We start from the raw sequence: 15,591 nt of genomic DNA, 5'->3' as shown, positions 1-15,591 counted from the left end.
TCTCCCTCTCTCCCTCTCTCCCTCTCTATTGCTCTCTCCCTCTCTTGCCCTCTCTCCCTCTCTCCATCTCTCCCTCTCCCGCCGTTTCTACCTCACTTGCCCTCTCTCCCTCTTTCGTCCTCGCTCCATCTCCTTCCCTCTCTCCCTCTCTCACCCTTATTCGCTCTCTCACCCTCTCTCCCACTCTCGCCCTCTCTCCCTCTCTCGCCCTCTCTCCATCTCTCTACCTCTCGCCCTCTTTTGACCACTCTCCCTCTCGTTCTCTTGCCCTCTCTCGCCCTCTCTCCCTCTCTCACCCTCTCTCTCTCTCACCCTCTCTCACTCTCTCGCCCTCTCGCCCTCTCTCTCTCTCTCGCCCTCTCTCCCTTTCTCGCCCTCTCTCCCTCTCTCTCCATCTCTCCCTCTCTCTCCCTCTCTCCCTCTCTCGCCCTCTCTCCCTCTCTCTCCCACTCTCCCTCTCTCGCCCTCTCTCCCTTTCTCGCCATCTCTCCCTCTCTCTCCCTCTCTCCCTCTCTATTGCTCTCTCTCTCTCTTGCCCTCTCTCTCTCTCTCCATCTCTCCCTCTCTCGCTCCCTTGCCCTCTCTCCCTCTCCCGCCGTTTCTCCCTCACTCGCCCTCTCTCCCTCTTTCGTCCTCTCTCCATCTCCTTCCCTCTCTCCCTCTCTCGCCCTTATTCCCTCTCTCACCCTCTCTCCCGCTCTCGCCCTCTCTAAGTCTTTCCCCGCTCTCTCTCTCTCGCCTTCTCTTCCTCTCTCGCGCGCTCTCTCTCTTTTGCCCTCTCTCCATTTCGCCCTCGCTCCCACTCTCGCCCTCTCTCCCTCTCTCGCCCACTCTCCATCTCTCTACCTCTCGCCCTCTTTTGACCACTCTCCCTCTCGTCCTCTTGCCCTCTCTCGCCCTCTCTCCCTCTCTCACCCTCTCTCTCTCTCACCCTCTCTCACTCTCTCGCCCTCTCTTCCTAATTCATCCTCTCCCCCTCTCGCCTGCTGCCCTCTCTTTCTCACTCTCACCCTCTTTCGTCCACCCCCTCGCACTCCCTTTCTCCATCTGTCACCCTCTCTCACCATCTCTCCCTTTCTCGGCCCCTCAGCCTCTTTTGCCCTCTCTCTATTGCCCTCTCTCCCTCTCTCGATCTCACTCTCCCTCTCCCTTCCTTACTCCCTCTCTCTCTCGCCATCTCTCCCTCTCTTGCCCTCTCTCCTCACGCCTCCTCTCCCTCTCTCGCCCTCTCTCCCTCTCTCCCTCTCTCGCCCTTTCCCTCTCTCCCTCTCTCGCCCTCTCTCGTCTTCTCTCTCCCTCTCTCACTCTCTCGCCCTCTCTCTCTCCTGCCCTCTCTCCCTCTCTCGCCCTCTCTCCCTATCTCTCTCTCTCGCCCTCTCTCCCTCTCTCACCCTCTCTCCTTCTCTCGCCCTCTCTCTCTCTCTCGCCCTCTCTCCCTCTCTCGCCCTCTCTCACCCTCTATCCCCTCTCTCGCCCTCTAGCCCCCTTTCTCTCCCGCTCTTTCTCTCGCCCAATCTCCCTCTCTCTCCCTCTCTTCTGTCCCCCTCTCTCCCTCTCTCTCCCTCTCTCCCTCTCTCGCCGTCTCTCCCTCTCGCTCCCTCTTTCACCCTCTCTCCTCTCGCCCTCTGTCTCTCGCCCTCACTCCCTCTTTAGCCCGCTCGGCCTCTCTCCCTCTCTCTCCCACTATCCTTCTCTCCCTCTCTCTCCCTCTCTCCTTTTCTCGCCCTCTCTCCCTCTCTCCCTCTCCCGCTCTCTCCCTCCCTCTTCCTCTCTCGCCCTCTCTCTTTCTCTCACCCTATATCCCTCTTTCGCCCTCTTGGCCTCTTGCCCTCTCACACCCTCTCCCTCTCTCGCCCTCTCTGCCTCTCTCGCCCTCTCTCCATCTCTCGCCCTCTCACCCTCTCTCCCTCTCTTGCCCTCCCCCTTCTCTCACTCGCACTCTCTCCCTCTGTCACCGGCCCACCCCTCCTCTCGCTCTCTCTCCTCACCTTCCTCCGTTTCTCTTTGACTGAATCTCTCTCCCCCTCCATCCCTCCCTCTCTGTCTGATGCACTCTGTCTCCCTGGTTCTTCCCTTCCCCCTGAGGTGGTGAGAGAGGAAGTGTTTGCAGTGAGAGAGAGGGAGAGAAATGAGGAGAAAGACGAGGGGAGAGGAAATGGGAGGCCAGGTTAAAGTGGGGCCACAGAGGGATTTAAACCCAGCTCCTGAGCTCAGGGCGCGGTGCCCTCCCCTTCCCTGAGGACCAGGACTTGGGCTGAGTCTGTCTCTCTCCAGCTCAGCTTCTCCAACACAAAAACACACAACAATGTCGGTCACACTGCTGCCCGGCACGCTTTAATCAGCATTTTTATTGTTTACAAATGGAAGTGATGGATTCAGTCAGTGGGATGGTGCCTTTACTCACTGGCCCCTGAGTTGTGAGAAACATTGAAATGTTTCCCTGTAACCCCCCCTGTGGGATAAGGATGGACAAACCAGCGCTACCCTCAGTCTGTTACCATAGCGACAGGCTGCTCCATCGCTGAAACACTGAACTGAAATGATGGATTGATTAATGCGGGAATTTGAGTGATGGATGGATTTGGGTGAAGGGATATTTCAGCACATTCTTCAGCTGCTGCCTGAACTTAGTCTGGGTCACGGCGTAAATCGCGGTGTTTGTGCAGCAACTGAGAAGCTGCAGCATGAAGCCCAATTCCTGCACAAAGGGATGGAGAGACACAGGGGTATTCACAATATTCCACATCCGGTACCACATAGAATACAGCATTAACGTTGACCACAACAGGATGAAATTGGTCGAGATCACAAACAGTAAAATGATGGATTTTTTTCGGTTTCCCATTTCTGTGTCAGACTGAGCGTCCCCATTGGTGTGAGCGCGGAGTCTCCTGCGGGCTCTGCTGGTCACTACAATGTGTCTGACGGTGAGAACATTGAGCAGCAGAATCAGGAGAAATGGGACACACGGGGTTAGAATGTTGTGGAGGAACTCGATTGTGGCCCAGACAATGGACCATCGAACAGCGAGTGTTACATCACAAAACCAGGGGCGGTTGTCCAGCCAATATCGAGCCGTGAGCATAAAATACCAGAAAATGTTCTTTAGACAGCTCAGCACAGTCACAGCTCCCAGAACCACAGCCGCCGTTTTCTCACTGCAATATTTACTTTTCAGCTTCTGGCAACAAATGGCCACAAACCGATCAAAGGTGAAAGTGACGGTGAACCAGACAGAGCAGTCAGTGGCTGCATAAAGCAGGACGGCGTGGATATTACACACGGGGACAGAGTCCCTCAGGAAATAAAACTGTTCCCGATAAACAATGGGAATGTGTCTCAGCATCAGGTCGAGGATAATGACCAGGAGATCCGCCGCTGCCATGGCCCCCAGGTAACGTCTGACACATGGAGACAATCCACAATCTTTATAAAGCAGGATGTAGATGGTCACTACGTTAACTGTGAGGAAGGAAAACAAACCCATTATCCATCAGCCTGGAGGCAAAGGGACCCATTTGATTGGGGACCCAGTGAGATTTTCAAATGTGTCCCTGTATTCAGGGATTTATTAAAATAATTGGAGCTGGAATAACAAATGGGAAGGTCGGAATTACTGAAAAAAATGTGACATAAACCAGAAGAAACCCTCCCTCCCCAAACACACAGAGACACATCCATAAGGACAGATGGTTTCTAGAACATTCCCACACAATCGATCACTCAAGAGCAGACACAGGTCACTCCTTCCCAGTTCCTAATGCGGAGGATCTCAACATTGCTGTCCTGAAGGATTCTCTCCCACTTGCCTGAAGACAAACGGAGTTTGGAAATTCCTGTATTTTGGTTTAACTTGTCGTCGATCCTGTGTCGTGAAGAAATGTAAACGCAGGGAAAACGTATTCATCGCTATAACTGACTGAGGGGCCTTCGGAACAGTGTCTCCTTTTCCCTGGAACGGGATCTCTTCCCTCGGGATCTTATCGCTTGTCAAATGCACTGACGTCCGGCCGTTCACAAACAATGTCAGGGACAGAACGTTCCGGGGAATGTCAGTTATAGAATGTCGGGGACAGAACGTTCCGGGGAATGTCAGTTAGAGAATGTCGGGGACAGAACGTTCTGGGGAATGTCAGTTATAGAATGTTGGAGTCAGAACATTCCGGGGAATGTCAGTTATAGAATGTCCGGGACAGAACGTTCCGGGGAATGTCAGTTATAGAATGTCGGGGACAGAACGTTCCGGGGAATGGCAGTTATAGAATGTCGGGGACAGAACGATCCGGGGAATGGCAGTTATAGAATGTCGGGGACAGAACTTTCCGGGGAATGGCAGTTAGAGAATGTCGGGGACAGAACATTCCGGGGAATGGCAGTTATAGAATGTCGGGGACAGCACGTTCTGGGGAATGTCAGTTATAGAATGTCGGGGACAGAACGTTCCGGGGAATGGCAGTTATAGAATGTCGGGGACAGAACGTTCCGTGGAATGGCAGTTAGAGAATGTTGGGGACAGAACGTTCCGGGGAATGGCAGTTATAGAATGTCGGGGACAGCACGTTCCGGGGAATGTCAGTTATAGAATGTCGGGGACAAAACGTTCCGGGGAACTCCTTGACCTGTCCATCGCTTTTTCCCCCTACCCACCCCACCAACATGATGTACTGTGCCTGGACACACTGAAAAATTAATGGGGTGAGAGACGGAGGGTCCAATCACAGGAATGGGAACTAAAGGCATTGCCAGATCAGCTGAAATGGTTAGATATATCATATTCTCAATCCACCTCATAGAACCAGCCCAGACCCCATAAAGCCAGAGGAGATATCTGTTCACTGTGGAACACTGTGCAGACCAGGCCAGTGTACTGCTCAGTACAACCCAGCAATCTGTCCAAATTCATCCATTGCACTGGTCAATACAATCCAGCAATCTGTCCAGAGTGGTACACTGCACAGATCAGATCAGGGTATGGATCTACAAATCCAGACCATATATCTGTCCAGCACAGGGAGCTGTGCAGACCACAGCAGGGGACTAATGTGTGAACCTGAAACAAATATCCATCCAGCATAAGGAGCTACACAAACCACATCATTGCATTATCTATAAACCTCAACCAGATAGTATGACCAGCACAGAGACCTGTGCAGTGATCACCCGTGAATTAATCTGTAAAGCAGGAGCAGTTACCCTCACAGCATGTAGGACTGTGTACACCACCCGAGTGCATTGATCTGTAAACCAGGAGCTGTTACACTCCCAGCATGTAGGACTGTGTACCCCACCCCAGTGCATTGATCTGTAAACCAGGAGCAGTTACCGTCCCACCATGTCGGACTGTGTACACCACCCCAGGGCATTGATCTGTAACCCAGGAGCAGTTACCATCCCAGCATGTATAGTTGTGTACACCACCCCAATGCATTGATCTGTAAACCAGGAGCAGTTACCCTCTCAGCGTGTATTACTGTGTACACCACCCCAGTGCATCGATCTATAAACCAGGAGCAGTTACCCTCCCAGCATGTAGGACTACGTACACCACCCCAGTGCATTGCTCAGTAACACTGTGTTAGATCACTGCGCAGTATTGGGAAACTTGCAGCTCATGCTAGAAGTGACAGGATGTGCAGCTCCCATCCGTTTACAGCTCCATATCTCCATTGTGCCATGACAAGGGGAACATCACCACATGGGAGGGGTTTGGGTATAGACAGAGAGGGGTAGACTGAAAGACAGTGTTATGGAAGGATGTGTTCCCAGGTTTCAGAGTGCTGTAATGTAGACACTTCGATAGCATCCTGTAACATGAGCCAGTCTTCCCTGGAAAGATAGGAAAAAGGGATATTGGTGTGACGTCAGATGAGCATTTGTTCTGCAGCTTTGTAACTGCAATTGATTTCAACAGAATCTATGTCTCATTGGGCAGATTCTAACAATAATTTCTCTCAGTGACATTTTCATTGAGTTTGACAGAGGGATCGTCCACACGAGGCTGAGCTAATTTCCTGGTGCTATCTTATCGGACTCACCTCATTAACTACCCAGCCCACCCCATTGTGTCCCTCTAATTCAATGCCAGCCCGATTCTCCCACCCATCATGGCTTCAGGTACTCACCATCGCCCGGGTACCCCTGGATATTCTGTGATCGCTGACACTGGTGCCATCTTTAAAAGGCTAATGGACACATGTTTGAGCTTTTGGAGCTGCCCTGCACAGTTTATCCTGAGCATTGTAAATAAGGGGCAATTACACCATGGTTTGTCAACAGGGACACGGAGGTCCTGGTGGATGGGCTAGTACAGAGGGGGACCATTCTTTTCCCATAGGGGCCACACCACTAGACACACCGAGCATGGTATGAGCTCACCACACAGCTCAGTGCAGTATCTGCGGTCTGAGGAAATGTCAAGGAATACAGGACAAGCATCAATAACCTTCCCCGCTCTGTCAGGATAAGGGTTACCGTATTCTCTCAGCTCCCTCACATTCACCTTATATCTGTTATACCACCTACCTCCGAACAAGGCTCATGGTCCATCACTCACTACTACATGCAGCACCTTCTCTCTCCACCCCCAACATCTCTCTCCATCTCTTCCCCCCCCCCCCCTCTCTCTCTCTTCCCTCCACTTTATCCTATTCCCACACCAATAACACTGCATGGATACAACATTTTGGACTGACGCCGTCCAGACACCTCACCATATCTCCTCCCACCCCCACCGACACCAGCATGAGCAGCAGGGCCACCCACTCCCACCCTCACTCCCTCCCTCCCCTTCTTCTGTTCCAGGAGAAACAGCCTAGAATAGGACAGAAAGGGCCAAGCAGGTGGGTGGAGTGTCCGATATCTATTCCCTAAACCCCCCCCCCCCCCCGCAATGTGGGGCGGACCCTGGTACGAGCCAGAGTGGACAGGGACACTTTGCGTGGAGCTTCTGAAACATCCACATCCCATAGACCAAGTAATGGGCAATGTTCACTGAAGGGCAATTCTCACTTTAAACCCACTGGCAGTTCAATTTCCCCCAGCACAACTTAGAAGCTGGGGCCCTGATGAAATATTCTCAAATTTTGGTCTTCAAATTTTTCAACACATGCAAAACAATTGTAGTTTTATATATTCATCTCCGACAACCAGTTTCACACATAAACAATAAAATATTGTTAGGCTAGTACCAAACTCAATAATCCTTCTTCAATAGTTAAGCATTTTCTTTCCGGGGAGTGTTCAGTATTTTTTTGACAGGTAGACAACTGGCCATTCCATTCTATTTTCACGTTCCTGCATCAATATATCTCCAACCGCTATCTCATAGCAACAATCGTAATTTTGAAGGTTTTCAAAATATTTGGTGTAGTTAAAACTGGTGCGGTAGTTAATGCTGGAATTTGAATTCTCAAATACCTGCTGGAATTGTTCTATACACCAATATTTTGTGTCTTTTTTTTAGTAAATCCATCAGTGGTTCCACGACGCTAGTGAAGTTTGGAACAAACTTCCAATGGAATCCATTCAGTCCCAAAAATCGAAACTCCTCTTTCAACGAGGGTGATTGTGGAAATTCCTCAAAGCACTTCGTCTTTGTGTTCCATGGGGTCAACCTTCCACGTCCAATTTAATGTCCCAATAACGTCACCTCTGTCTTTGCAAATTCTGTTTTATTTTCGTTTATTATTAATTTTCTTTCGTGTAATTGTTCAACGAGCTCTGCCAACTGTAACATGTGATCTTTCCATGACTTGCTAAAGATCACTGCATCTAACAGATAAACTGTGCAATTTGTTAATCTGGCCACAACTCTGCTCATGAGTCTTTGGAATGTGGCTGGTGCATTATTCATTCCAAAGAGCATCACTTTGAATTGATGTAGCCCATTTAGGTTTCAAACGCAGAAACTTCTTTCACTTTCTCTGATAAAGTTGCCTGCCAATAACCATGCAGTAAGTCCAACTTTGTGATGTGTGTTGCTTGTCAAAATTTACGTATGTAGTCTTTGAATCTTGGGTATTAGATAGAAGTCTGATTTTGTTTCAGTGTTGACCTTCTGATAGCGCACACAAAATCACTGAGCCCCATCAGGGTTGGCAACTAACAGAATCAACGTACTCCACTTGCTCTGACTCGGTTCAATGATATGTTCATTGAGCATCACATTCACTCCCTTCTGGGCCTCGGTGGCTTTGTGAGGATTAAGCCTGCAGGAGCGTTCTTTATCAGAACAGCATTCCCTCCTTCCAACCCATACACAAAAGTGTCAGTCCTCCCATCATGGTTCTGCAAATGTCCTCATACTGCTGCAATGAACGATCAACTGGGTTCATTGCTCCTACAACAGACAGCTCGCTATCCTATCCCACTCCTCAGGGACTTCCTTATTATTTAAAGTATTTTGAGGCACATCAAACTCCATGACATCTGTATTTGGTTCCTCACTCTGCGGGGCAGTAACTAACACCTGTTTCCCCAGTTCTCTATCTCCATATTAGTAAGATTACAACATATTCAAATGACATACCTGCTACCTCTTTTTATATCCAGCATCTTTGCCAGATTGTTTACCTGACTCTACTTTTTCTCCATTTGGAAGAGGGCCAGTAAACCTTTGAAGGGAGTTCCTACCACTGGTGACATCCTCATGGAAGAAATACCCAACAATTTTCATCCTTTTTTACCTGCCACTTGCTTCATTGTATGCTGTGCCCTCTTCAGGTGCTGTTCAGCTAACTCACGTACTCCAGTTAATCTCTCCCTCACCTCAGATACATAATCCAAGTGCGTGATCTCCGACTTCAGTTCTGTTAATTTCTCTTTAATTAATTCCAAAATGCCTCTCACTTCATGTCCGAATATTAACTCAAAGGGAGTAAACTAAGTAGATTCGTTCGGACATCTTTAATGGCAAACATTTTAATGGGACACCTCCATCCCAAACATTTGTTCAATCCTGACAGTACGTTGTTAATATGGTCTTCAGTGCCTGATGCTAACTTTCAAGGCTCCCTGGGATTCAGGATGGGACGCACTTGATTTGAATTGCTGTATACCTAAGCTATCCATGATTTACCTAAACAACCGAGCGGTAAAATGACTACCTTGGACTGACGGAAACTCTCTGGTTAGCCCGTACCGAGTAAACAAAGCTACCAACCCCTCCACCTCCCTTTTTGCCTAAACACTCCGCAATGGAATTGCCTCTGGTAATCTGACAGACACATCCATTATGGTCAGCAAATATTTGTTTTCACTTTTAGTTTAGATAGAAGGCCTACACAACTAATTATAACCCACATGAAAGGTCCGTCAAATGCAAGAATTGGCAACAAATGTTCTGGTTTTAGTCCTGCCTGTGGCTTACCTACAATTCGGCATGTATGACACACATAGCAAAACAAAAACACATCCTTGTGCCTTCCAGGCCAGTAGAAATAATTTTGTACCTTAGCCTTAGTCTTCCAGGTGATTTCCTGCAGGTATACTGAGATGACCTCCCGCAGGTAGTTCATGTGATACCCATAATACTTCCTGTCTGTATGCTACCGCCAAAATAATCTGGTTAACTTTGGCCCATTTCCCCTCTGCACTAATATGCTATGGTCTCTATTTTCATTTAGGATTCTATCTTTAAGTTGCTAACGCTCGACAATATATTCTGATTCCTTTTCTGAGTATGCATCAATTTATGTAAATTTCTGTTGTAAGGCTATTAGCCTTTCAGGACTAAACACGTCTACCTGACCCACTGCTTGTTCATGAAACAGTGGGCCAGCAAATTAAACTTCCGCTCCTTTGTCTTTCTCTTTACGTTTTGCTTCTTGCTGTAGCTTATGACAGTGAGACCTAGATATTACACAGTCTGGAAAATTTCCTGGGTATTTGTCTTTTAATTTCCTGGTCTTCCTTTGAGTTCTCTACCACAAAAGATGTCACTCCTCTCTTGGATCCTGATAAATTGTTCTCAAGAATAAAACTGTATTTCTGAAACTGATGGTCTGTCACTCACTCCCACTGTTACGTCCCCAATCTTGATTTGGATCTCCAACCTGATCTTACACAGGGGAGCACTACATTTATGTCCCCATTCCACAAATGATCACTCTCTCAGGTAACATGTCAGAAAGAGTGCAAATACTTTCATCACTTACTTTTAGAGGCTGAGAGAATGTGAGGATTACAGATGCTGGACATCACAGTTGAAAGTGGTGGCGCTGGAAAAGCACAGCAGGTCAGGCAGCAGCCGAGGAGCAGGAGAATACACGTTTCAGGCATTACACCTTCATAAGGAAACGGGGGCTAGGGTAAGCGTTCTGAGAGATACATAGGTGGGTGGGAGTGGAGCTGGGCGGAAGGTAGCTTGGAAGTCGATAGGTAGATGCAGATTGGGAGGTGATTGTGAGAGGTCAGAGGGCAGGGTGAAGCAGATAGGCGGTAGGACAGCTGGGACCCTCCAACCACACGGCATCAACGTCAACTTCACCAGTTTCCAATTCTTCCCTCGCCCAACCTCATCGTAGATTCTACCCTTCAACTCAGCATCGCCGTCTTCAACTCTCCTGACTGTTCACCTTCCTTCCCACGTGTCCACTCCACCCTCCTCTCCGGCTTATCACAATCACTCACACCTTCATTTTCTTATCGCCTTCGTAGTGACCTTCACCCCAGCCTCACCCCTACCCTCCTATTTATCTTTTATCCACCCTTCTCCCCCCAACATGCCACTTTCCAGATGAAGGGCGTGTGCCTGGTATGTCGATGTTCAGATGCTGCCTGACCTGTTGTGCTTTACCAGCGCAACACTTTTCAAATATTAGAGACGATGCAGATCCCATATCACGCAAAATTATACCTTGTTGTCCTTCTTTCTCTGTTCTTTCTGAGTAAACGTTACCCACAGAGGTGAATTCTTTATTGAAATCAGGTACTAACTCCATACCCAGCCCCTGCCATGCCTGGGCACTCTCCTGCAGCTCCTCAACATTTCTTGGGGTTTCCTTTACTACTTTCAAAAATGCCACTGGCTTAGCCTCTTTTACCACATCCTTTCACACAGCGCCTTTCTTCCACGACTAGCATTGTGAATATGTGTGTCCCACTTATGGCAGTTAAGAGATCTTTTCTCAGTGCGATTCTTAAACTACCTGCACTGTAATTCGATATATTCCACTCCGGTATTGTGAAAACACCCGAGGCCTTTCATCACCTTTCAACCCTCTTGGGCTTCAATATTAACCTAAATAAACCATTCTCAATGTGCTCTCAATCTTTGTTTTGTAGAGTAGGATATCTCCTTCTCCCAATTTCTATCCCTCACAGGCGGAAGATCCTACCGGAAGCTAAGTTGCAGCTCATCCACCAATGCAAATTGACCTGCTATCTCTGCCACTCTTCAACATCTTGAACTTCCTGTTCATTCGCATGAACTCTGATCATCTCTGGAAGTGAGTGTTTAAATTCCTCCAGCAGAATGATCTGTCTCAGAGCCTTACATGTCTTGTCTCTTTTTCAGGCCCATGCTCATCTATCAAAAGTACTATGTTTAACTCTTTCAAACTCAACATAATTCTGACCTGGTTCCATTATTATGTTTCTGAACTGCTCTCTGTATACTTCTGGTACCAATTCATAGACATTCAAAATAGCCTGTTTGACATCTGCATAACCTCTTGACCGCGCTGCACATACCTCACTAGCTCGGCTTACCAGCTTAGTCTGAACTAGCATTACACACATGGTCTCTGACCACTCCATCCATCTATCCAATGTTTCAAATGAAATAGCAAATGCAACCACATTTTACTTAACAAAATATGGCAATGTTGTAAAATAGTTATATATGTAAATATATATTGGGCGGCACGGAGGCACAGTGGTTAGCACTGCTGCATCACAGCGCCAGAGACCTGGGTTCAACTCCCGCCTCAGGCGACTGACTGTGTGGAGTTTGCACCTTCTCCCCGTGTCTGCGTGGGTTTCCTCCGGGTGCTCAGGTTTCCTCCCACAGTCCAAAGATGTGCAGGCCAGGTGAATTGGCCCTGCTAAATTGTCCGTAGTGTTAGGTGAGGGGTATGGATGGGTTGCGCTTCGGCGGGTTGGTGTGGACTTGTTGGGCCGAAGGGCCTGTTTCCACATTGTAAAGTAATCTAATAACAAAATATGGCAATGTTTTAACATAGTTATATATATATATATATATATATATATATATATATATATATATATATATATATATATATACATATATATATATATTCCCTACATTCTATTTTAATCTCTATCCTGTTAACTTGACTTTGCTGAATAATTCGCAACTTCTCAAGTTCAAATTCTCTCTTTCTTTTCCCTCTCTCTCTCTTTCTCTTCTACCTCGCTTTCTCTTTCTTATCTCTTCCTTTTTGTCTCATTCTTTAATCTTCTAACTCCAGTTACTGCATTTGCAATCCTTTTTTTTCTAATTCTACTGCAGTCACTGTCAGTTTCTCCGGTACACCAAAGTGCTTGACCAACTCCATTGCAATTTCAGCTTTCCTTTTGTCCCTGGTTAAACCCAATTCGAACCTATTTTCTAATTCTAAATATACACCCTTCCTCTGTCTTTCTAAATTTTCTTGGCTAATTGGGAATCATTTTCAAACCCCAAAACCTCTTTAATAATGTTAAATCCCATTTCTCTCACTTTTCATTTAATCATCCACAAGTAACCAAAACTAAACATATTTTAAGTTTTATTTAATGATCTCTGACAATAATTGCCAAATGTTGGAATCTGCTGAGACTTTTTGTACCCCTAATCTGTTCTCATATGTCCCAATCCTGAATGACAAGCTCTTAAACTGTTATGACATCGACGTCGAACCCCTCTGTTAATAAAAACCAAACATCAAAAAACTCACCTAGTAATCTATTAAAACATGAGTGACAGAGAACTCCCAAATTCCACCATTCAAAGAAAAATAATAAAGTATTTTATGAACACGAATAGTGAACATTAAACAACAACTATTCACAAGTACAAGACCCCCTTTTCTTAACTGCTTACGATCTGACTACAACTCCGAAAATATGCTGTTCCATTAATCCACTTATTGAACGTTACATTAACTTAATCTCAACGTCGCACAGTCTCTGTCTTCCCCGCTGTCTTCAGTCTTCCAGCTACTGATCTCCGTGGGTCATCTTCTTTCTGTTTTTTTTTACTGTAAATAAAGTATATTCGATAGAATATTTTTTCTGATTTCAGACCAAGATGTTAGCTGTCCAGTTAGCTTTCCCATTAATTTTCAAAATACCAGGTTTATATACTTACCATGACACATTGAATTCTCATTGTTTGATTGGTTTCCAGGTGTTAAAACAATAAAGTTTAGCTTCCAGTGGTTTGTGGTATCTTGGGCATGATTGAAATTAATTGGTTATATTCGAAAGTAATTTTTGGCATCGCAAGTAAGAGTGCCTGCACTCTCTCATTCTGGATGTGATAAATTAGGAGGCGTTCTTCTTTATGGCCAGGTATGTTAGATATCTACCCGGTTTATCACTATTCTCAAATAATCTCTGTTTCGGAATGGAGATTTCCATTTTTGCTGTCTGGGTGAGCCCAGCATTCGAACTAGCCCTGAGGCGTGTAATCTGCTGCAACTTGATAACAGACGGTCTGGCAAGGTATGCTGTTTCAGCGGCATTCAGGCAAGCCTCGAGCATACGCAGCTGCTCTGCTTTCTGCCAGTTCTGCGTCGCAAAGTAAGAAATAATCAAATTCCTCGCATAGGCCTTGGCAGTCTCCGAGACCATCGAAGGATTACGGGACGTACCCAAATTAATGCCGGCAAAAAAATTAAATTCCCCCGAAAAATATTCAATTAACTTGCTATCCTTCAGGAAGAAATGAGCCATGTGCCAGTTTCGTGAGCCTGTCTCATCACCACCGATTTTTACCTCCATGTACACTGCTGCATGATCAGAAATGACTATCTTCCCAATTCTGCAGGACAGCACAGAATTCAAAAAGGTCAACAGGGCAAAAAATGCCAATCCTCCAAAAGCACTTACGTGGCTGAGAGAAAAAGGTGAAGTCCCTCTCCTCAGGGTGGGAACAACTCCACACACCCACCATTCCCAGCTCTCTGTTCAGGTACACCAATTGCCTGGATTGCGGAGACATACCCGCAAGACCCCGCGGCATCCTGTCCACTTCGGGGTTAATAAGTCGGTTAAAGTATCCCCCTATTACTGTATGACATGCTCCCCAGGGACATCAACCTGGAAAGGGCACCTGTTAAAATTTTGAGGAAATGTGCCGGGCGCAGGACACATTCCAATTCACATACATATCTCCATGCATTAAAGCGTTAAGAATTATAAACCACCCATATTCGTCCTTAATTTGTTCTCACATTTGAAATGGAGGATACCTCTTGATGAGTTAGTAACCCCTCTGCTTTTCGAATTAAAGGATAAGAAAAATCGCACGTCTGAACACTCAGACCAAGCGGTGTGGAGAGAAAGTGGAATGAAGCGAGGGCTACCGGGAAGGTAAAGGCTTAATTTATATTTGGGCAGTGTCTAAACCCGAGATACTACACGTGTAGTATCACCCTCTGCCCCCATCCTCTAATCGGAATGGGAAGACTCAGTAAGGTAAGGCTTTTATTTTTTTCTTTATCTTTCTTTTTCATATATTTAAGTGCATTGTTTAGGTTTAGTTAGTTCATAGAAAGCTAAGCTTACAATGGCAGGCGACCTCAGACCCGTGGCATGTGCCTCTTGCTTGATATGGGGGCTTAGGAACGTGTCTGACATTCCTGGCTTTTTCACTTGCAAGAAGCATGTCCAGATGCAGCTCTTGTTTGACCGCATGACGGCTCTGGAGCTGCGGATGGGCTCACAGTGGAGCATGCGCAATACTGAGGAGGTAGTGGATAGCACGTTTAGTGAACTGGTCACACCGCAGGTTAGGATTACTGAGGGAGACAGTGAGGGTGACCAAAAGACAGAAAAAGAGCAGGAAGGCAGTGCAGGTGTCCCCTGCGGTCAACTCCCTCCAAAACAGGTATACCGTTTTGAATACTGTTGGGGGAGATGGCTCACCAGGGGAGGGCAGTAGTTCCCAGGATCATGGCACCGTGGTGGGCACTGCTGTTCAGAAGGGCGGCAAAAAGACTCGTAGGGCCATGTGATAGGGGATTCTATTGTAAGGTGAGTAGGTAGGCGGTTCTGTGGCCGAAAATGGGACTTCTGGATGGTATGTTGCCTCCCAAACTCTCGGGTCAAGGATGTCACCGATTGGCTGCAAGGCATTCTAAAAGGGGAGGGTGAGCAGCCAGTTATCTTGGTGCATATAGGCACCAACGATATAGGTAGGAAACGAGATGAGGTCCTGAAAGAAGAATTCAGGGAGCTAGGAGAGAAGTTAAAGCTTGGGATTACTGCCAGTGCCACGTGCTAGCCAGTGGAGAAATGAAAGAAAAGGCAGGATGAACACATGGCTGGAGAGATAGGGTAGGAGGGAGAGGTTCAGATTTATTGGACAATAAGACCGGTTCTGGGGAAGGTGGGACTATTACAAAATGGACCGTCTACACCTGA

General features: G+C 47.0%; 1 protein-coding gene across 1 annotated transcript in view; it reads right to left on the bottom strand.

Annotated features, from left to right (window-relative positions):
* Positions 1-2,551: 2,551 nt before the first annotated feature.
* LOC148148441 (putative G protein-coupled receptor 139) overlaps positions 2,552-15,591 on the bottom strand; it is a 55,989-nt gene continuing 42,949 nt past the window's right edge. The window contains exon 2 of the mRNA XM_087993204.1: positions 2,552-3,462. Within this exon, the coding sequence (XP_087849330.1) occupies positions 2,552-3,462 (911 nt within the window). The remainder of the gene's footprint in view (positions 3,463-15,591) is intronic.

This window comes from Chiloscyllium plagiosum, unplaced genomic scaffold (assembly GCF_037043375.1).
Source record: "Chiloscyllium plagiosum isolate Xiang-an unplaced genomic scaffold, Cpla_swu_hap1 HiC_scaffold_13, whole genome shotgun sequence".
Taxonomy (NCBI): Eukaryota; Metazoa; Chordata; class Chondrichthyes; order Orectolobiformes; family Hemiscylliidae; genus Chiloscyllium; species Chiloscyllium plagiosum.
Note: the sequence above shows the minus strand (reverse complement) of the source record. Positions and strands in the feature narration are given on the sequence as shown.